Below are 21,527 nucleotides of genomic sequence, written 5' to 3'. Positions count from 1 at the left end.
CGTCTCCGCCCAGCGGCTTCCGTGGTGGGCGGCGCCCGGGCCTTCCGGGGGGGCGGTCCTTAGGCGGCGGCTTCCGGGGCGGGGCCGAGGCCGCTGCGAAGATGGCGCAGGCGCCGGTGCTGCGGATCCAGAGCGACTGGGACCAGGTTTTGAGGTGGGGGGAAGCCACGCCCACCGCGACGCCGGCCACGCCCCTCGGCCTCCTGTGGCGTGCCTGGCGGGGAAGGGAGACCACCCGGAGATCCCTGAAGGAAAAATCAGGGCAGAGTACGGTGTAGGGGGCGGGGAAAGCTGCCAAAGGCAAACTTGGAGCCGGTGGGCTTGTCTTGTGTGTGTCAATATAGACCCAGCCTTCTGGGTGCGGGAGTCCAAGGCAGAGAAGACATTGTTGCCCATCCGGCGTGCTCAGGGACTATGCCACCCCTGCTTCACCTGTGGGCCTCCCCCCCCCCTTCTGCTCCTCTTCTCTGCCCGTTGATTGGTAGCCTTTTGGGATCCACTAGGAATCTTCTGGAAGGGGATCCAAAGGGGATCCCTGTTGCTAGGCAACAGATTCTTCCTCAGCCCCCCCCCCAAAAAAAATATGTCCCCTAAAGTTGCTAAGGTTTCGGGAAGCACCAGGAGTCAGTGAGGTCCAGTTCAAAATCCTAATCGTTAGTAATGTTAACAATATTCCTCCCTGAGGGAGACGGGTGGTTTAGAAATAGGACAGGTAAATAAAAAAATATGCATGTATGTATTACCCAGTTTTTTCAAACTAGACTCTGAGGCGGCTTGAATTCCGCATGGAAATGTCACCACCAGGAGTAGCTTTTTGCCCTTTCTTGCTTGCCCGCCTTCCCCTCCAATCTGTCAGATTCCAACTCGTGTCATTCACAACTAAGAGTGTGGGGTTGTTTTTTCTTCTACTTCCTAAATTTAGCCCAGGGGTCTTCAAACTTGGCCCTTTGATGACTTGTGGACTTCAACTCCCAGAAATCCTCAGGCAGTGTGCCTGGGTGAGGAATTCTGGGAGTTGAAGTCCACAAGCAGGGGTCTTCAAACTCAGCCCTTTGATGACTTGTGGACTTCAACTCCCAGAATTCCTCACCCAGGCTATGCTATGCTAAGTCCATTCCTACTCCTATTCTATTCTATTCTATTCTATTCTATTCTATTCTATTCTATTCTATTCTATTCTATTCTATTCTATTCTATTCTATTCTATTCCATTCCATTCCATTCCATTCCATTCCATTCCATATTTTCTATTCTATTCTATTCTATTCTATTCTATTCTATTCTATTCTATTCTATTCTATTCTATTCTTTCTACTCTATTCTATTCTGTATTTCTATTTTCTATTCTATTCTATTCTATTCTATTCTATTCTATTCTATTCTATTCTATTCTATTCTATTCTATTCTATTCTATTCTATTCTATTCTATTCTGTATTTCTAGTCTAGCCTAGTCTATTCCGCTGTTGCTATAATCCACTTTTGACCCTATTCAGCTTTTCTAAGTTAGAAAACCACTTGCTGCCATTCAGCAGGGCTCTCTAGCATTCTCCTGGCTGGGGAATTCTGGGACTTGCAGCCCACCCATCTTCGAGTTGCCAAGTTTGACAAAGACCGGGCCAAAACCCCATTTACTTTACAAGCCCGAAAGCCCTTGGCCGTCTGGATGCAAACAACAAAATCCTTTGAATTATTGCTTTTGTTTATGAAACGTGTATATCTCTCATCTCGCGGTCTCGTGATTCTGGGCTAATGGATTATTTCCCTTTTTCTCTCCCCGCACCCCAAAAATTTTTCTAGGAGAAATGAGGAGGAAGTTTGGCTGAGCTGCCGGACTCCAGGTGAGAGAGGAAAAAACCTGCCTCTCCTGCTGTTGTTGAACAATTCTGTCAAGGCGGTCCAGTTCTTTCTTTTCCTCCATCCTAAATGTCTGTGGAGCTTCTCCGTCATTCCAGCTCATGGGTCACCCAAAGGCGTTTTATTTTTTTTATTTTTTTTCCCAGGAGGCAACTGGACTTTCTTGTTTTTTCTTGGAAGATGTTTCACTTCTCATCCCAGCTCTGATTGGAGGGTGGGGAATGGAAGGATTTAGACTCCTTGCAGACAGCTGGTCATCTGCCTTCTTTTGGAGGGTCGTTGAGGCCACCTGGAGATTTACCTGGGTCCTCAGGGTCTCCTGAGGGGTGCGAATGGGTGTGCTGAAAGCAGTTCCAAGAAGGCTCCACACTCATGTGCTCCATCAGGTTACCCCGAGGACACAGACAAGCCTCCAGGTGGTCTCAATGACTTTCTAAAAGAAGGCAAATGACCAGCTGTTGGCAAGGAGTATAAATCCTCCCCACCATTCTATTCTATTCCATTCCATTATTTGATTCTATAAGTGATTCTGCATCTACTATTCTATTCTATTCTATTCTATTCTATTCTATTCTATTCTATTCTATTCTATTCTATTCTATTCTATTCTATTCTATTCTATTCATTCCTAATTCTATTCTTTTCTATTCCATTCCATTCCATTCCATTCCATTCCATTTATTCCTATTCTATTCTATTCTATTCTATTCTATTCTATTCTATTCTATTCTATTCTATTCTATTCTATTCTATTCTATTCTATTCTATTCTATTCATTCCTAATTCTATTCTATTCTGTTTTGTTCTGTTCAGTTCTGTCTATTCTATTCTATTCTACTCTACTCTACTCTACTCTACTCTACTCTACTCTACTCTACTCTATTCTATTCTATTCTATTCTATTCTATTCTATTCTATTCTATTCATTCCTATTTCTATTCTACTCTACTCTACTCTACTCTACTCTACTCTACTCTACTCTACTCTACTCTATTCTATTCTATTCTATTCTATTCTATTCTATTCTATTCTATTCTATTCTATTCTATTCTATTCTATTCTATTCCAGACAATACCACTTGTTCTTCTCCTTTAGGGAAACCAACTTTATATGGAACTCTGACCTGCCACGGTTTGAGCCCAGATGGGATTCCTGAAATTGTAGCCTCTGAAGGATTTGAAGTCAGTGCAGTAACTAAGGTATTCTCTAAAATCGGAGCCTGGTGGCTTTCCCCCCCCCAAAAAAAAATCACGTTCCGTGGAAAGGCAGGCACATTTGTGAACCAGAGATCATGTCATTTGATGCATAGCCCTGTAGTTTTCAACCTTGATGACTTTAAACTACCTGGACTTCAACTCCCAGAATTCCCCAGCCAGCACAGCTGGCTGGGGAATTCTGGGAGCTAAAGTTCAGACAGTTTAAAGTCACCTTGGCTAAGTGGGAAGGTAAGGCAGGTTGGCTATGCAGGTACAACTTGTATGTGAGACACACTGGAGGGACACTTATTATTATACTATGCTAAACATCCACCGTGTGTTCTGAGACCTGTTGAGAGAACCTGAGATAAAATAATATAAGCAATGGGAGAGGAGGTCAAGTTGGATCTAGTGATTAAAGCGCCAGGTTAGAACCCAGGAGAAGGTGAGTTCTAGTTCTGCTTTGGATATGAAAGCCAGCTGGGTGACATTGGGCCAACCACCAGGAGACGGTGAGTTCTAGTCCCACCTTAAGGCATGACCAATCAGACACGACCCATCACTTTCTCTCGGCCCAACCCACCTCGCAGGGTTGTTGTGGGGAAAAATGGGAGGGAGGCGCATGAGGTATGTTCATTACCTCGAGTTACTTATAAAAACGATAAAGGCAGGGATTAAATAAATAATAAATTAAGCATGACACCCTCTTGCCTTTTTTGGGGGGATGAAACCGTTGCGTGCCTGCTGACTGAAAGCTCGGCTTGACCTCTCAATTTTTTTTTTTAACATTTTGTGATGAGTGAAAGAGTGAACGATTGAACGTCGAGACGATCTGCTTCCGGCCAATCTTATTTTTGTACCCTATTTTCCTTTTTTTCTACCCGCTTCAGAAAAGTCTGCTCGTCTCCTGCTCGCGGGAAAACAAAAAAACCTCTAGCAAATTTCTGGCAGCCTATACTGCCTTCTGCAGGATCCATCAGAAAAGTGTACGTATTCTTTTACCGCCTGGTTTCGAAAGGCTATTAAAGGAAGTTAAAGGCAGGATAAAAAACAAAACACCTTATGGTTTTTACCAAATCCATGGCTGGTTTTATTACCGCGACGTTGGCTTCATGACCTCTGCGGTCACATGGCTGACCTGTTTCCCAAACGTGACACAGGACCGGAATGGGCAGGCTTCATTACGGTCGTATGTCAAGGACGACCTGAACTTCTAGCAGCAGAAGTTAGCTTAGCTGAATGTCGAGACTCTAGAAAGGGTACAGAGAAGAGCAACAAAGATGATTGGGGGACCGGAGGCTAAAACATATAGGGAACGGTTGCTGGAATTGGGTATGTGTAATTTAATGAAGAGAAGGACGAGGGGGGACAGGAGAGCAGTGTTCCAGTATCTCAGGGGCTGCCCCAAAGAAGAGGGAGTCAAGCTCTTCTCCAAAGCACCTGAAGGCAAGACAAGAAGCAACGGATGGAAACTCATCAAGGAGAGAAGCAACCTGGAACTAAGGAGAAACTTCCTGACAGTGAGGACAATTAATCAGTGGAACTCCTTGCCTCCAGAAGTGGTGAATGCTCCAACACTGGAAGTTTTTAAGAAGAGACTGGACAGCCATTTGCCTGAAATGGTATAGGGTTTCCTGCCTTAGCAGGGGTTTGGACTAGATGACCTCCAAGGTCCCTTCCAACATTATTATTATTATAATCTTGAAAGCATCCCCCATGCCTTCATGGGTTCCTTCTAAGGACCGTGAGGTTGAGGTAGGACTGTTCTGGATCACTTTCTCATGCTTCCTGTTTTCCCAAGACTGAGGAGACACTTTCCACTCTCCCTCTAAGATTAAAATAAATGAACAGAATATCAAAATTGGAAGGGACCTTGGATGTCTTCTAGTCTAGCCCCTTGCCTGTGAAGGAGGCCCTATACCAGGGGTAGGCAACCTTGGCTCTTTTATGACTCGTGGACTCCCAGAATTCCATGCCGGCTCGGATTCTGGAAGCTGAAGTCCACGAGTCATAAAAGCCAAGGTTGCCTACCCCTGACCTATACCATTTGAGACAACCAATCTCTTCTTTAAAATCTCCAGTGATAGGAGAGGAGAGAGGAGAAGAGAAGAGAAATACAGAATAAAATGGAATGGAATGGAATGGAATGGAATGGAATGGAATGGAATAGAATAGAATAGAATAGAATAGAATAGAATAGAATAGAATAGAATAGAATAGAATAGAATAGAATAGAAAAAATGGAATGGAATGGAATAGAATAGAATAGAATAGAATAGAATAGAATAGAATAGAATAGAATAGAAAATATGGAACAGAATAGAAAATATGGAACAGAACAGAATAGAATAGAATAGAATAGAATAGAATAGAATAGAATAGAATAGAATAGAATAGAATAGAAAATATGGAACAGAATAGAAAATATGGAACAGAACAGAATAGAATAGAATAGAATAGAATAGAATAGAATAGAATAGAAAATATGGAATAGAATAGAATAGAATAAATAGAATAGAATAGAACAGAACAGAATAGAAAAAATGGAATGGCATGGAATAGAATAGAATAGAATAGAATAGAATAGAATAGAATAGAATAGAATAGAATAGAATAGAAAATATGGAATAGAATAGAATAGAATAGAATAGAATAGAATAGAAAATATGGAATAGAATAGAATAGAATAGAATAGAATAGAATAGAATAGAATAGAATAGAATAGAATAGAATATAGCAGAGTTGGAAGGGACCTTGGAGGTCTTCTAGTCCAACCCCCTGCTCAGGCAAGAAACCCTATACCATTTTGGACAAATGGCTGTCCAGTCTCTTCTTAAAAACCTCCGGTGTTGGAGCATTCACAGCTTCTGGAGGCAGGTGGTTCCACTGGTTAATTGTTCTCACTGTCAGGAAATTCCTCCTTAGTTCTAGGTTGCTTCTCTCCTTGATGAGTTTCTATCCGTTGCTTCTTCTCCTGCCTTCAGGGGCTTTGGAGAAGAGGTGGACCCCCAACTCTTCTTTGTGGCAACCCCTGAGATACTGAAATGCTGCTATCATGTCCCCCCTTGTCCTTCTCTTCATTAAACTATTTCTCACCTCTCTTGTTCTCTCTTTAACTTTAGATCACCTGTCTTGACATTTCGAGCGGAGGTGGGCTCGGAGTATCCACCAGCGCGGACGGCACGATGAAAATTTGGCAAGCCGCTAACGGGGAAATTAGAGTAAGTCTTGTTTCTCAACCTCAGAGGGGTGGACTTCAACTCTCCAGAATTCCCCAGCCAGCCTACGTGGCGTGAGTCGTTTAACAACCTTGCCTTGCTTAGCAACAAAAGCTCCCGGTCCCAGTTAGCAAGGATGCCTTCCCATTGCGACCGTGGGCTCAATTCCCTGTCTTTTCAGAGGAATTTGGAAGGTCACGTATACGATGTGAATTGCTGCCGTTTTTTCCCATCGGGCATCGTGGTGCTGAGCGGAGGGATGGACGCCAGGCTGAAGATCTGGTCTGCAGAAAGCGGCAGCTGCGTCGCAACCTTTCAAGGACACAAAGCAGGTACAGAGAAGCGAGCGTTGGAGTCAGCCCAGCGTTGCGTTGAATGAAGCCAGCTGCATATCTGGCTGACGTTTGTGGAACTGCATCTCAAGTGGGTCAATCGGTTGGACGTGTAGCAGACAGAACATAGAACATCATCAGAATTGAAAGGGACCTTAGAGGTCTTCTAGTCGAACCCCCCCCCCCAGCTTAAGCAGGAGAGCCTAGACCATTTCAGATAAATGGCTGTCCAGTCTCTTCTTAAAAACCTCCAGTGATGGAGCACCCACAGCTTCTGGAGGCAAGCAGTTCCACAGGTTAATTGTTCTCATTGTCAGGAAATTCCTCCTTAATTCCAGGTTGCTTCTCTCCTTGACTAGTTTCCATCCGTTGCTTCTTGTCCTGCCTTCAGGGGCTTTGGAGAAGAGCTTGACTCCCTCTTCTTTGGGGCAGCCCCTCAAATACTGGACGGCTGCTATCGTGTCATCCCTGGTCCTTCTTTTCATTAAAAAGAATAACAGAGTTGGAAGGGACCTTAGATCAGGGCTTTTCAACCAGTGGTACGGGTACCACCTGTGGTACATCAGCACCTGGCAGGTGGTACGTGATCATCCTAGAAAAGTGGTAGCTGGGGAGGGGAATGAGCTGAACCAGTGGCAGCACCGTGCAAGCCGGAGCGAGAGACGGCTGGAGCTGCAGGGCTGTCGGGGCTCAGCGGAAGCACCAGGATCAGTGCCAGGATCCAGCTGGAGCTCAGCACTGATCCTGGTGCTTCTGCTGAGCCCAGAAGAAGTGCCGATCAGCTGGAATGTTGCAGCATCTCCAGGGTCTTCTGATTGACATTCAGATGCTTGGCAAATGATTCATATTTAGGACGGTCACAGCGTCCCAGGGTCACGTGAAGTGAGCAAAACCTGCTGCAACCACCCAGCAGAGGGGGGGGATAAAAACCAAACACCCCCACACACCTCACCCCCGCTTCCAATCCTCAACAGAAATGCTCACAACCATGAAAACCTCGGACAGGAGAAAGAGCGCCACTGGGCAGGCAAGCAGGTGTCTTGCTCGGCTGTGGCTTGGGGGGCACTTTTTTCAGGGCCATTGTAACTTCAAACAGTCAGTAAGCGAACTGTTGTAAGTCGAGGACTACCTGTACTTCATCACTTTTTCCCTTTTTTTTTTTGTCATCAAGTTTTTGACACCTTGCTAGGCGACTGGTGGTACTCGGGTGTTGCCGTATCCTAAAAGTGGTACAATGGGTGAAGAGGTTGAAAAGGCCTGCCTTAGAGGTCTTGTAATCCAGCCCCCTATGCCATTATTATTATTATTATTGTTATTATTACTATTATTATTTTGATGAGCTGTCCGAAAGCAGAGCTGAGCCCCGGCACCTAGCGAGCAGTTAGTTGTGAGCGGTCTGGCAACGGAAGTGGCCGAGCCAGTAGCTAAATATTTCTCTTTTATGATCCGGGAGGAATCCTGGACACAGCCATTGTGGAGAAGGGCAGGAATGTGGTCTCCAGCTCAAGGGACGGCACAGCGCGCCTTTGGGATTGCGGGCGATTGACCTGCCTGGGCGTTGTCGCCGACTGCGGCTCTCCGATCAATGGGATTGCTCTGGATGCAACAGACAACTCGTTAAACTTGGGATCCCCTGAAGAACTTCCCAGTAAGTGATCCTATTGCAACGAGTTGCGTTTTTTTTACTTCTAAAAGCAGGGAGAAGCTCTTTGCGTCTCTTTGAGTCGTGCCAAAAACCCGCACCTTGTTTTGGGAACGCCCAGTTGGCTGGCTTCTAGCGTGGTGTCTGGTGAAGCACGGGTGGATGGAAACTGTAGTCCCTGAGCATGCTGGATTGGCTCCGTGCCTCTTCCCAAGGGTGCTTTTCAATGAGGCCACTGGACTTCCTTGTTTTTCTTTGAAGGCGTTTCCCTTCTCATCCAAGAAGCTTCTTCAGCTCGGACTGGATGGTGGGGAACGGAAGGATTTATACCCCTTGCAGAAAAACTGGTCATTTGCATCATTTTAGAGGGTCATTGAGGCCACCTGGAGGTTTATCTCTGTCCTCGGGGTCACCTGAGTGGTCCAAATGGGTGTGGAGCCTCCTTGGAACTGTGTTCAGCACACCCATTTGCACCATTCAGGTGACCCCGAGGACAGAGATAAACCTCCAAGTGGCCTCAACGACTCTCTGAAAGAATGCAAATGACCAGCTGTCTGCAAGGAATATAAATCCTTCCACCCTTCACCGTCCAGTCAGAGCTGAAGAATTGTATTATTAATTTGTTGATGTAGATGGTGAGAACTCAGATAGATAAGAGGTGTATCCTGAACATTAGATCTTGTGATGAATTGTGATAAAGGGAATTGGGGGGTCATTTAAAATTTGGAAATGTTAAATATTAAACTTTAATTTTAAATATTAATGGAAAATTAAAGTCGGGAAAAATTTACTAGGGTCATTGTTTGTCTAAAAAGATTGAAAGTTAAAACAGTTTTTATATATAAATAAATACACACACACACACACACATATATATATAAACTAAAACTGCATAAATATAAGAAAGTTATTTTTTTATTTGATTGGTGTAATAAGAATTGTATTAATTTAAATACGAGACAGTACATACTAAGGGGAAAAGAGAGGAAAGAAACATTTAGTGCAATAGTCTGAGATCTTTTTTTTTTAATCCCATTTATATCCCGCCCTTCTCCGAAGACTCAGGGTGGCTTACAATTTAAGCACAAACCAATGTGCTTAGCAGTAGCCGCCATTCTATGTATATGCCTGCTTATTAGGGCTTTCACACACACACCCCAAGCGGCATTATTACAAAGTCAGCTTAATTGCCCCCAACAATCTGGGTCCTCATTTTTCCTACCTGGGAAGGATGGAAGGCTGAGTCAACCTTGAGCCTGGTGGGACTCGAACCTGCACTAATTGCAGGCAGCTGGTGTTACTTAAGGAGGCGTTAGCCCACTGCTCCACCAAGGCTCTGTACTAAAGATAATTGTATGTTATTGAATTATTGACCAACTCAGCCGCCGGGTTGCTTTTCAGACATTTAAATGTAAAATTGGAAAATCAAGAACTGAAGAAGCTTCGTGGATGAGAAGCGAAACGTCTTCAAGGAAAAACAAGGAACTCTAGTTACTTCCTGAAAAAAAAAATAACCACCTTTGGGACAATCGTGACCTGGATGGTGGAGAATCTCCATAGACACCGAGTGTCTTCTTTGCCGTGGACTCCTGCACCCAGAAGGCTTGGGTCTATATTAACCCCAAGACCCCTAAGCCAAGTCCACGCAGTCCAAAGTTTGCCTTTGGGTGCCCCCCCCCCGCCGCCCCCCCGGGGGAGACTTACCCACTAGACCGGATAACTTTTAAGACTTGCGGACTTCAACTAGAACTAGAACTCCCATTTGCCTGGCTTTTAACCTGATGCCTTAACCACGAGACGATGCTGGCTGGCTGGGGAATTCTGGGAGATGAAGTTCACCAGCTTTAAATTTGCCCGGTTTGGAGCACACCCCCCCCCCCCGGTGTATCCAATTCAGAGTGAGGAATTCTGGGAGTTGAAGTCCAGCAGCCTTAAAGTTGCCAGGTTTGGAGACCTCTGATACAGGGATTAAGGCCCGAACGAGGCTAGCAGCCAGGCAACTGCACCTCCTACCTAGGCCAAACCGTCTCTCTTTCCAATCCAGGTGAGCGCGAAGTTGGCACGGAAGGAAAGCTGTTGCTCTTGGCCCGGGAGGACAAAAAATTGCAAGGCGTGGGGTTACAAAGCAGGCAGCCGGTAAGATTTCTCCCCCACTTGGGATAAAGCGTGGCTCTGTTTTCTTCCTTTGTCTTGGAAGCCCCGGATTGCAAATGATCTCAAAGGAAAGGCCATTTTGCTCCTCAGCCGCTCAGGTGAGTTTTGCCTATGATCTGGCAGGTTAGGAGGTAGCAGCCTTTGTGAGGTGAGCTGAGTTCACTTTTGATTTATCTGTTCTGTTCTGTTCTGGTCTGGTCTGTTCTGGTCTGGTCTGGTCTGGTCTGGTCTGGTCTATTCCATTCCATTCCATTTTATTCTGTAATTCTATTCTATTCTATAATTCTATTCTATTCTATTCTATTCTATTCTATTCTATTCTATTCTATTCTATAATTCTATTCTATTCTATTCTATTCTATTCTATTCTATTTTTATTCTATTCTATTCCATATTTGCTATTCTATTCTATTCTATAATTCTATCCTATCCTATCCTATCCTATCCTATCCTATCCTATCCTATCCTATCCTATCCTATCCTATTTTCTCTTCCATTCCATTCCATTTTATACTCTCTTTTACATTCTATTCTATATTCTATTCTATATTCTATTCTATTCTATTCTATTCTATTCTATTCTATTCTATTCTATTCTATTCTATTCTATTCTATTCTATTCTATTTTTATTCTATTCTATTCCATATTTGCTATTCTATTCTATTCTATAATTCTATCCTATCCTATCCTATCCTATCCTATCCTATCCTATCCTATCCTATCCTATCTTATCCTATTCTATTTTTTCTTCCATTCCATTCCATTTTATACTCTCTTTTACATTCTATTCTATATTCTATTCTCTATTCTATTCTATTCTATTCTATTCTATTCTATTCTATTCTATTCTATTCTATTCTATTCTATTTTTATTCTATTCTATTCCATATTTGCTATTCTATTCTATTCTATAATTCTATCCTATCCTATCCTATCCTATCCTATCCTATCCTATCTTATCCTATTCTATTTTTTCTTCCATTCCATTCCATTTTATACTCTCTTTTACATTCTATTCTATATTCTATTCTATATTCTATTCTATTCTATTCTATTCTATTCTATTCTATTCTATTCTATTCTATTCTATTCTATTCTATTCTATTCTATTCTATTCTATTCTATTCTATTCTATTCTATTCTATTCTATTCTATTCTATTCCATTCCATTCCATTCCATTCCATTCCATTCCATTAAATTCCATGAAGAACTCTACTTTAAGAGGAGAATATTTGCAGCTGGGGGTCAAAATGAGGGGTCCTTGGTGCTCTCTGAGTTGGGTGTTTTTCTTGCAGACGTTTCATGACCCAACTAGGGAACATCATCAGTGCTAGAAGGAAGTGGGGTTTGTGGAGGAGGAGGAGGAGGAGGGGGAGGGGGAGGACGAAGAAGTAGGCTGGGGTCCTTGGTGCTCTCTGACATGGGTGAATTTCTTGTAGACATTTCCTGACCCAGCTAGGGTACATCATCAGTGCCAGAAAGGAGTGGGGTTTGCGGAGAGGAGGAGGAGGAGGAGGACTGTGGGGTCCTTGGTGCTCTCTGAGCTGGGTGTTTTTCTTGCAGACATTTCATGACCCAACTAGGTAACATCATCAGTGCCGGAAGGGGGTGGGGTTAGATGAGATTCCAGGCCACTTTTTTCTTCTGATTTCTTCCTTAGATTTTCCTTTTTATTGGTTCGGATGCTTTCAACTGTTGCACCTTCCTCTCCAACACGTATCTGCTGGGAGGGACGCAGGATGGGACCGTATACCAGCTGGATGTGAGAAACACCAAGTGAGTTTAGATTCCCAGCTGTTTTGAAATGGCTGGTGTGGGGGGGGGGAATCCGGCAACTGTTTCCTTTCTTTCCCCCCCCCCCATTTTTATTTTATTTTATTTGAAACGTTGAGATACACAAAACTCCCCCCAAAAGGAAAAAAGATACAAAAAGCAACACAAGAGCAAAACTGTACAAAAATGTGCAAAAGCCCCCCAAACAAGCATAGACATAAATTGTACCCCCCCCAGTTGAATACTGATAAATACATTTCAGAGATGATGATATTATTATATTATATTATAATATTATATTATATTATATTATATTATATTATATTATATTATATTATATTATATTATATTATATTATATTATATTATATTATATTATATTATAATATTATATTATAATATTATATTATATTATATTATATTATATTATATTATATTATAATATTATATTATAATATTATATTATATTATATTATATTATATTATATAATAACAATAACAATAACAATAACAATAACAATAAAAATAACAACAATAATAATAATAATAATAATAATAATAATAATAATAATAATAACAACAACAATTGCGTATAGTCAAGGCGATGGTCTTCCCAGTTGCAATGTATGGCAGTGAAAGATGGACCATAAGAAAGGCTGAGCGCCAAAGAATGGAGGCCTTTGAACTCTGGTGCTGGAGAAGACTCCTGCGAGTCCCTTGGACTGCGAGGCGATCAAACCGGTCAGTCCTAGAGGAGATCCACCCTGACTGCTCTTTAGAAGGCCAGATCCTGAAGCTAAAACTCAAGTACTTTGGCCACCTAAGGAGAAGGAAGGACTCACTGGAGAAGAGCCTGATGCTGGGAAAGATTGAGGGCAATAGAAGAAGGGGACGACAGAGAACGAGGTGGCTGGATGGAGTCACTGAAGCAGGAGGCCTGAGCTTAAATGGACTCCAGAAGATGGTAGAGGACAGGAAGGCCTGGAGGAACGTTGTCCATGGGGTCGCGATGGGTCGGACACGACTTCACAGCTAACAACAACAACAACAACAATAATGTTGGAAGGGACCTTGGAGGTCATCAAGCCCAACCCCCTGCTCAGGCAGGAAACCCTATACCATTTCAGACAAATGGCTGTCCTTTTTAACAATCCCCCCCCTCCCCTTGCGACGCTTCATTTGGCTATTGGTTTTATCCGTGAACCATGTTTCCATAGGCGGCTAGTCCTCAACGTATTGCCACAATTGAGTCCCAAATTTACATCGCTAAGCGAGACATTTGTGAAGTGAAGTTTGCCCTACTTTACGACCTTCCTTGCTACAGCTGTTAAGTGAGTCACACGGTTCTGAAGTGAATCCGGCTTTTCCCCCCTTGACTTTGCTTGTCGGAAGGTCGCCCAAGGGGATCACGTGACACACACACCCCCGGGACACTGCGACCGTCGTAAGTATGAGTCAGTTGCCGAACGTCCGAATTTTGATCCCGTCACGACGGGGATGCTGCAGCGGTTGTAAGTGCGAAAAATGGTCCTGAGTCATTTTTTTCCGGCGCCGTTTTAACTTCGGTCACTAGATGAACTGTTGTTAAGGCAAGGACTTTATTCCACTTCATCTGTTTTCAGAGCTCCCGTTCGAGTGATCCAGCGATCCGGAGCCCCAGTCCTCTCCCTGATGCCTTATAAAGACGGGTTTGTTGCCAGCCAAGGTAATTTTGTGCATTTTTTTATTTATTTAGTCAGGAAATGCAAATGACTGCTCAACTCACAATAATAATAATAATAATAATAATAATAATAATAATAATAATAATAATAATAATAATAATAATAAAGTTGGAAGGGACCTTGGAGGTCATCTAGTCCAGCCCCCTGCTGAGGCAGGAAACCCTATACCATTTCAGACAAATGGCTGCCCAGTCTCTTCTTAAAGACCTCCAGTGTTGGAGAAGGGAGGGAGGAAGGAAGGAAGGAAGGAAGGAAGGAAGGAAGGAAGGATAACAGAGTTGAAAGGGACCTTGGAGGTCATCTAGCCCAACCCCCTGCTCAGGCAGGAAACCCTATACCATTTCAGACAAATGGCTGTCCAGCCTCTTCTTAAAAGCTTCCAGGAAAATTTGGGACTGTGTGGAAATGGATAGGCTCACATTGAAAATGAAAGGCAAATAATAATAATAATAATAATAATAATAATAATAATAATAATAATAATAATAATAATAATAATAATAATAATAATAATAAAGTTGGAAGGGATCTTGGAGGTCATCTAGTCCAGCCCCCTGCTGAGGCAGGAAACCCTATACCATTTCAGACAAATGGCTGCCCAGTCTCTTCTTAAAGACCTCCAGTGTTGGAGAAGGGAGGGAGGAAGGAAGGAAGGAAGGAAGGAAGGAAGGAAGGAAGGAAGGAAGGAAGGAAGGATAACAGAGTTGGAAGGGACCTTGGAGGTCATCTAGTCCAACCCCCTGCTCAGGCAGGAAACCCTATACCATTTCAGACAAATGGCTGTCCAGCCTCTTCTTAAAAGCTTCCAGGAAAATTTGGGACTGTGTGGAAATGGATAGGCTCACATTGAAAATGAAAGGCAAATAATAATAATAATAATAATAATAATAATAATAATAATAATAATAAAGTTGGAAGGGACCTTGGAGGTCATCTGGTCCAGCCCCCTGCTGAGGCAGGAAACCCTATACCATTTCAGACAAATGGCTGCCCAGTCTCTTCTTAAAGACCAGTGTTGGAGCATTCGCAACTACTTGAGGCAAGGAGTTCCACTGGTTAATTGTCCTCACAGTCAGGAAATTTCTCCCTATTTCTAAGTTTGCTTCTCTCCTTGACTAGTTTCCATTCTTCGCTTCTTGTCCCGCCTTCAGGTGCTTTGGAGAATAGCTTGACTCCCTCTTCTTTGGGGCAGCCCCTGAGGTACTGGAAGTCTGCTATCATGTCACCCCTCACCCTTCTCTTCATTAAACGAGACATACACACGTTGATTGCTATTTATGACTATCACTGAGTGTTGTATCTTACGATTTATGATGATTGCGCTTATGATTCTGATCAGGATTTATCACTTGTTGCTTGTATCTACGTTGAGAACTGATGCACGGGAGACAAATTCCTTGTGGGTCCAATAAAGAATTATACTCTATTCTAATTTTAAAAAAATAAATAACTTTTTATATTTTTTTATCTGTCAATTTATTGTTAAGATACTTAAAAAAGTTTATATGAGCGGCCTTAAAGTCTTTTGAATAAGGGTTCTTTCTTTCTTTTCTTTTTTCTTTCTTTCTTTCTTTCTTTCTTTTTCTTTTTTCTTTCTCTTTTCTTTTTCTCTTTTATTTTTTCTCTTCTTTTTTCTTTCTTTCTCCTTTCTTTTTCTTTCTTTCATTTCTCTCCTTCCTTCCTCTTTCTTTTTCTTTCTTTCTTTCTCTTTCTTTTCTTTCTTTCATTTCTCTCCTTCCTTCCTTCCTTCCTCTTTCTCTTTCTTTCTTTCTTTCTCTTTCTTTTCTTTCTTCTTTCTTTCTCCTTTTTCTTTCTTTCATTTCTCTCCTTCCTTCCTTCCTTTTTCCTTCCTTCCTTCCTCTTTCTTTTTCTTTCTTTCTTTCTTTCTTTCTTTTTCTCTTTCTTTTCTTTTTTCTTTCTTTCTCCTTTCTTTTCCTTTCTTTCTTTCATTTCTCTCCTTCCTTTTTCCTTCCTTCCTTTCTTTCTTTCTTTCTTTCTTTCTTTCTTTCTTTCTTTCTTTCTTTCTTTCTTTCTTTCTTTCTTTCTTAAATTTATATGCCACCCACCTCACTATCCAGCCGATTCTCGGGGGGGGGGGCTTGCCAAAAACAAACAGCCAAACAATTACAAGTATAAAAACAAGTACAATGATAAAGGTTAAATGCAGAGCTTCATTGCTTCCCTCTTTGCAGGTGACGGAACCTGTTTCGTTATGCAACAAGACCTCGATCACGTTCTTGACCTGACTGGACCGGACTGTGATCCTGTGTACAAGGTATGTTTAAAACACAACATTCAGCACAATCTCGCTTGAGCAAAGAAAGGACGTGTGGAAGGGGAAAATCAGAATCGGGGTCCTATTTCCCAAAACAGGGAAGGAAGCATTGGGATAGAAAATCAAGATTTCTCTGCCTGGCAAGATGATGAAAATGAAATTCAGCGGTGAAAAAAGTAAGGTTTTACATCTAGGCAAGAAAAACCAAATGCACAGGTACAGTACTATAGGCCACCGATGGGGAACCTTTTGGAGACCGAGTGCCCAAACTGCAACCCAAAACCCACTTATTTATCACAAAGTGCCAGCACGGCAATTTAACCTTGCTCAATAGTAGCAATTGCGAGAGGGATCTCAGACTCCTAGTGGACAATCACTTAAATATGAGCCAGCTGTGTGCTGCAGCTGTCAAAAAAGGCCAATGCAATCCTAGGCTGCATTAACAGAGGGGTAGAATCAAGATCACGTGAAGTGTTAATACCACTTTACAATGCCTTGGTAAGGCCACACCTGGAATTTTGGTCACCGTGATGTAAAAAAAGATGTTGAGACTCTAGAAAGAGGGCAGAGAAGAACAACGAAGATGATGAGGCGACCGGAGGCTAAAACATATAAGGAACGGTTGCTGGAATTGGGGATGTCTAGTTTAATGAAGAGAAAGATGAGGGGGTGACATGATAGCAGTCTTCCAGTATCTCAGGGGCTGCCCCAAACAAGAGGCAGTCAAGCTGTTCTCCAAAGCACCTGAAGGCAGGACAAGAAGCAACGGATGGAAACTGATCAAGGAGAGAAGCAACCTGGAACTAAGGAGAAACTTCCTGACAGCGAGAACAATTAACCAGTGGAACCACCTGCCTCCAGAAGCGGCGAATGCTCCAAGACTGGAAGTTTTTAAGAAGAGACTGGCCAGCCATTTGTCCGAAACGGTGCAGGGTTTCCTGCCTGAGCAGGGGGCTGGACTAGATGACCTCCAGGGTCCCTTCCAACTCTGTCATTCTGTAAGGCTCTCCAGCTTGAGCGGGGGGGGGGGGGGGGGGTGTGAGGGGGTGGGGGGTGGACTAGATGACCTCCAGGGTCCCTTCCAACTCTGTCATTCTGTAAGGCTCTCCTGCTTGAGCAGGGGGGGGGTTGGACTAGATGACCTCCAGGGTCCCTTCCAACTCTGTCCTGTAAGGCTCTCCAGCTTGAGCGGGGGGGGGGGGGTGGACTAGATGACCTCCAGGGTCCCTTCCAACTCTGTCATTCTGTAAGGCTCTCCTGCTTGAGCAGGGGGGGGTTGGACTAGATGACCTCCAGGGTCCCTTCCAACTCTGTCATTCTGTAAGGCTCTCCAGCTTGAGCGGGTGGGGGGTTGGACTAGATGACCTCCAGGGTCCCTTCCAACTCTGTCATTCTGTAAGGCTCTCCAGCTTGAGCGGGTGGGGGGGGTGGACTAGATGACCTCCAGGGTCCCTTCCAACTCTGTCATTCTGTAAGGCTCTCCAGCTTGAGCGGGTGGGGGGTTGGACTAGATGACCTCCAGGGTCCCTTCCAACTCTGTCATTCTGTAAGGCTCTCCAGCTTGAGCGGGTGGGGGGGTGGACTAGATGACCTCCAGGGTCCCTTCCAACTCTGTCATTCTGTAAGGCTCTCCTGCTTGAGCGGTGGGGGTGGACTAGATGACCTCCAGGGTCCCTTCCAACTCTGTCATTCTGTAAGGCTCTCCTGCGTGAGCAGGGGGGTTGGACTAGATGACCTCCAGGGTCCCTTCCAACTCTGTCATTCTGTAAGGCTCTCCTGCTTGAGTGGGGGGGGGTTGGACTAGATGACCTCCAGGGTCCCTTCCAACTCTCATTCTGTAAGGCTCTCCAGCTTGAGCGGGGGGGGGGGGGGTTGGACTAGATGACCTCCAGGGTCCCTTCCAACTCTGTCATTCTGTAAGGCTCTCCTGCTTGAGCAGGGGGGGGGTTGGACTAGATGACCTCCAGGGTCCCTTCCAACTCTGTCATTCTGTAAGGCTCTCCAGCTTGAGCGGGTGGGGGGTTGGACTAGATGACCTCCAGGGTCCCTTCCAACTCTGTCATTCTGTAAGGCTCTCCTGCTTGAGCAGGGGGGGGGGTTGGACTAGATGACCTCCAGGGTCCCTTCCAACTCTGTCATTCTGTAAGGCTCTCCAGCTTGAGCGGGTGGGGGGTTGGACTAGATGACCTCCAGGGTCCCTTCCAACTCTGTCATTCTGTAAGGCTCTCCTGCTTGGGGGGGGGGTTGGACTAGATGACCTCCAGGGTCCCTTCCAACTCTGTCATTCTGTAAGGCTCTCCAGCTTGAGCGGGTGGGGGGTTGGACTAGATGACCTCCAGGGTCCCTTCCAACTCTGTCATTCTGTAAGGCTCTCCTGCTTGAGCAGGGGGGGTTGGACTAGATGACCTCCAGGGTCCCTTCCAACTCTGTCATTCTGTAAGGCTCTCCTGCTTGAGGGGGGGGTTGGACTAGATGACCTCCAGGGTCCCTTCCAACTCTGTCATTCTGTAAGGCTCTCCAGCTTGAGCGGGTGGGGGGTTGGACTAGATGACCTCCAGGGTCCCTTCCAACTCTGTCATTCTGTAAGGCTCTCCAGCTTGAGCGGGTGGGGGGGTGGACTAGATGACCTCCAGGGTCCCTTCCAACTCTGTCATTCTGTAAGGCTCTCCAGCTTGAGCGGGTGGGGGGTTGGACTAGATGACCTCCAGGGTCCCTTCCAACTCTGTCATTCTGTAAGGCTCTCCAGCTTGAGCGGGTGGGGGGGTGGACTAGATGACCTCCAGGGTCCCTTCCAACTCTGTCATTCTGTAAGGCTCTCCAGCTTGAGCGGGTGGGGGGTTGGACTAGATGACCTCCAGGGTCCCTTCCAACTCTGTCATTCTGTAAGGCTCTCCAGCTTGAGCGGGTGGGGGGGTGGACTAGATGACCTCCAGGGTCCCTTCCAACTCTGTCATTCTGTAAGGCTCTCCAGCTTGAGCGGGTGGGGGGGGTGGACTGGATGACCTCCAGGGTCCCTTCCAACTCTGTCATTCTGTAAGGCTCTCCAGCTTGAGCGGGTGGGGGGTTGGACTAGATGACCTCCAGGGTCCCTTCCAACTCTGTCATTCTGTAAGGCTCTCCAGCTTGAGCGGGTGGGGGGGTGGACTAGATGACCTCCAGGGTCCCTTCCAACTCTGTCATTCTGTAAGGCTCTCCAGCTTGAGCGGGTGGGGGGGGTGGACTGGATGACCTCCAGGGTCCCTTCCAACTCTGTCATTCTGTAAGGCTCTCCAGCTTGAGCGGGTGGGGGGTTGGACTAGATGACCTCCAGGGTCCCTTCCAACTCTGTCATTCTGTAAGGCTCTCCAGCTTGAGCGGGTGGGGGGGTGGACTAGATGACCTCCAGGGTCCCTTCCAACTCTGTCATTCTGTAAGGCTCTCCAGCTTGAGCGGGTGGGGGGTTGGACTAGATGACCTCCAGGGTCCCTTCCAACTCTGTCATTCTGTAAGGCTCTCCAGCTTGAGCGGGTGGGGGGGTGGACTAGATGACCTCCAGGGTCCCTTCCAACTCTGTCATTCTGTAAGGCTCTCCAGCTTGAGCGGGTGGGGGGTTGGACTAGATGACCTCCAGGGTCCCTTCCAACTCTGTCATTCTGTAAGGCTCTCCAGCTTGAGCGGGTGGGGGGTGGACTAGATGACCTCCAGGGTCCCTTCCAACTCTGTCATTCTGTAAGGCTCTCCAGCTTGAGCGGGTGGGGGGTTGGACTAGATGACCTCCAGGGTCCCTTCCAACTCTGTCATTCTGTAAGGCTCTCCAGCTTGAGCGGGTGGGGGGTTGGACTAGATGACCTCCAGGGTCCCTTCCAACTCTGTCATTCTGTAAGGCTCTCCAGCTTGAGCGGGTGGGGGGTTGGACTAGATGACCTCCAGGGTCCCTTCCAACTCTGTCATTCTGTAAGGCTCTCCAGCTTGAGCGGGTGGGGGGGTGGACTAGATGACCTCCAGGGTCCCTTCCAACTCTGTCATTCTGTAAGGCTCTCCAGCTTGAGCAGGGGGGTTGGACTAGATGACCTCCAGGGTCCCTTCCAACTCTGTTATTAAAAAAAAAGGAAAAGGGGGGAAAAAAACCCGCACTTAACAAACGTCTCATTTAGCCACAGAAATTTTGGGTGCCACTGTGGCCGTAAGCCGAGGAACATCTGTAATTCAAACGGGCAGGAACCCTATGAGAGTTGAGATCTTTTTTCTGGGTTGTTTGTGTTTTTTTCTAGGTAGCCACCTGGGGAAAAGAAATCTACACTTGCTGCCGAGATGGGATAGTGAGGAGATACCAGCTTTCCGATCTCTGATCGGCCTGGAAAATTCAACAACGGACTGCAAATCCTGGATTTAGTTCCGCAATTCCTTTCAGCGGCCATTTTGGAAAGGTGCCCACGGGGCGCCCGGTTTCTCGTTATTCCCGCGTTTCTGAAGCTCGGCCCCTTTAAGAGGGGTGGACTTCAACTCCCAGAATTGGCTGGCTGGGGAACTCTGGGAGTTGAAGTCCACCCCGTCTTAAAGGGGCCGAGCTTCAAAAAAAAACACTGGCTTATACAGTCGCTTGAATAGAGCTGATACAGGGGTCTTCCAACTTGGCCCTTTTATGACTTGTGGACTTCAGTTCCCAGAATCCCTGGCTGGGGAACTCTGGAAGTTGAAGTCCACCCTGTCTTAAAGGGGCCGAGCTTCAAAAAAAACCACTGGCTTACACAGTCGCTTGAATAGAGCTGATACAGGGGTCTTCCAACTTGGCCCTTTTATGACTTGTGGACTTCAGTTCCCAGAATCCCTGGCTGAGGAATTCTGGGAGTTGAAGTCCACAAGTCATAAAAGGGCCAAGTTGGAAGACCCGCCCCCCCCCCTCCTGACCTGAAAGATATGACTTTAAGAAGACCTCACCTGAACTCAGGGCTGACCGGAGACTTCCTTGCCGAGACAAGACACACCTGTCTGAAAAATGTGCTTTGAGTAGCCAGGAAGGTTTTGAGTTTAATTAAAGACCACTTTGCATTTGGAAAAAAAATCACTTTGGGTTTTGATTTTGATTTTGTTTGGATTCTTCTAAAGCCCCGGTGAAGGAAGTGACGGCAGGAATTCCTTTTAGGTAGCCCCTTTGGATGGCAAGGACCCTGGCCCTTGGCAAAACTTGAGAAATCATAAAAATCCAATCATGGAAACTCAAACAGAGGCTTCTTAAAGGTACGGTGCTTTATTTTCGATCGAAATATTTAAGTTCCCTCCCTCTCCCTCAAATTTGGCCTGGAAAGCAGAATGAGGGAGAAAGCTTTTGATTTACAGAAGAGAATGCAGAGTAACAGAATACAAAATAAGGCCTTG

General features: G+C 45.2%; 1 protein-coding gene across 3 annotated transcripts; it reads left to right on the top strand.

Moving 5' to 3' along the window:
* Window positions 1-44: 44 nt before the first annotated feature.
* PAAF1 (proteasomal ATPase associated factor 1) lies at window positions 45-21,213 on the top strand. Of its 3 annotated transcripts, XM_083362154.1 has the most exons (12): window positions 45-154; window positions 1,800-1,840; window positions 2,953-3,056; window positions 3,944-4,039; window positions 6,176-6,274; window positions 6,453-6,603; window positions 8,057-8,251; window positions 10,290-10,381; window positions 12,062-12,177; window positions 13,796-13,878; window positions 16,090-16,172; window positions 20,423-21,213. In XM_083362154.1, exons 1-12 carry the CDS (start codon window positions 102-104, stop codon window positions 20,498-20,500), a joined length of 1,191 nt encoding a protein of 396 aa, XP_083218280.1. In that variant the 5' UTR covers window positions 45-101; the 3' UTR covers window positions 20,501-21,213. The 3 variants fall into 3 exon arrangements, with proteins under 3 accessions (XP_083218280.1, XP_083218281.1, XP_083218282.1); XM_083362156.1 differs by lacking the exon at window positions 1,800-1,840 and having other exon boundaries at window positions 104-154; XM_083362155.1 differs by lacking the exons at window positions 13,796-13,878; window positions 16,090-16,172; window positions 20,423-21,213 and adding an exon at window positions 11,841-11,984 and having other exon boundaries at window positions 12,062-12,161.
* Window positions 21,214-21,527: the final 314 nt, after the last annotated feature.

This window comes from Vipera ursinii (assembly GCF_947247035.1).
Source record: "Vipera ursinii genome assembly, chromosome: 4".
Lineage (NCBI taxonomy): Eukaryota > Metazoa > Chordata > Lepidosauria > Squamata > Viperidae > Vipera > Vipera ursinii.
This window is presented reverse-complemented; position numbering and strand designations above follow the sequence as displayed.

Excerpts from the sequence above, each read along its gene's own strand:
- PAAF1 (XM_083362154.1), top strand. The coding sequence starts at position 102 with ATGGCGCAGGCGCCGGTGCTGCGGATCCAGAGCGACTGGGACCAGGTT. Across the intron at positions 3,057-3,943 it reads AAGTCAGTGCAGTAACTAAG|AAAAGTCTGCTCGTCTCCTG; the intron begins GTATTCTCTAAA and ends TACCCGCTTCAG. Across the intron at positions 10,382-12,061 it reads GGTTACAAAGCAGGCAGCCG|ATTTTCCTTTTTATTGGTTC; the intron begins GTAAGATTTCTC and ends TTTCTTCCTTAG.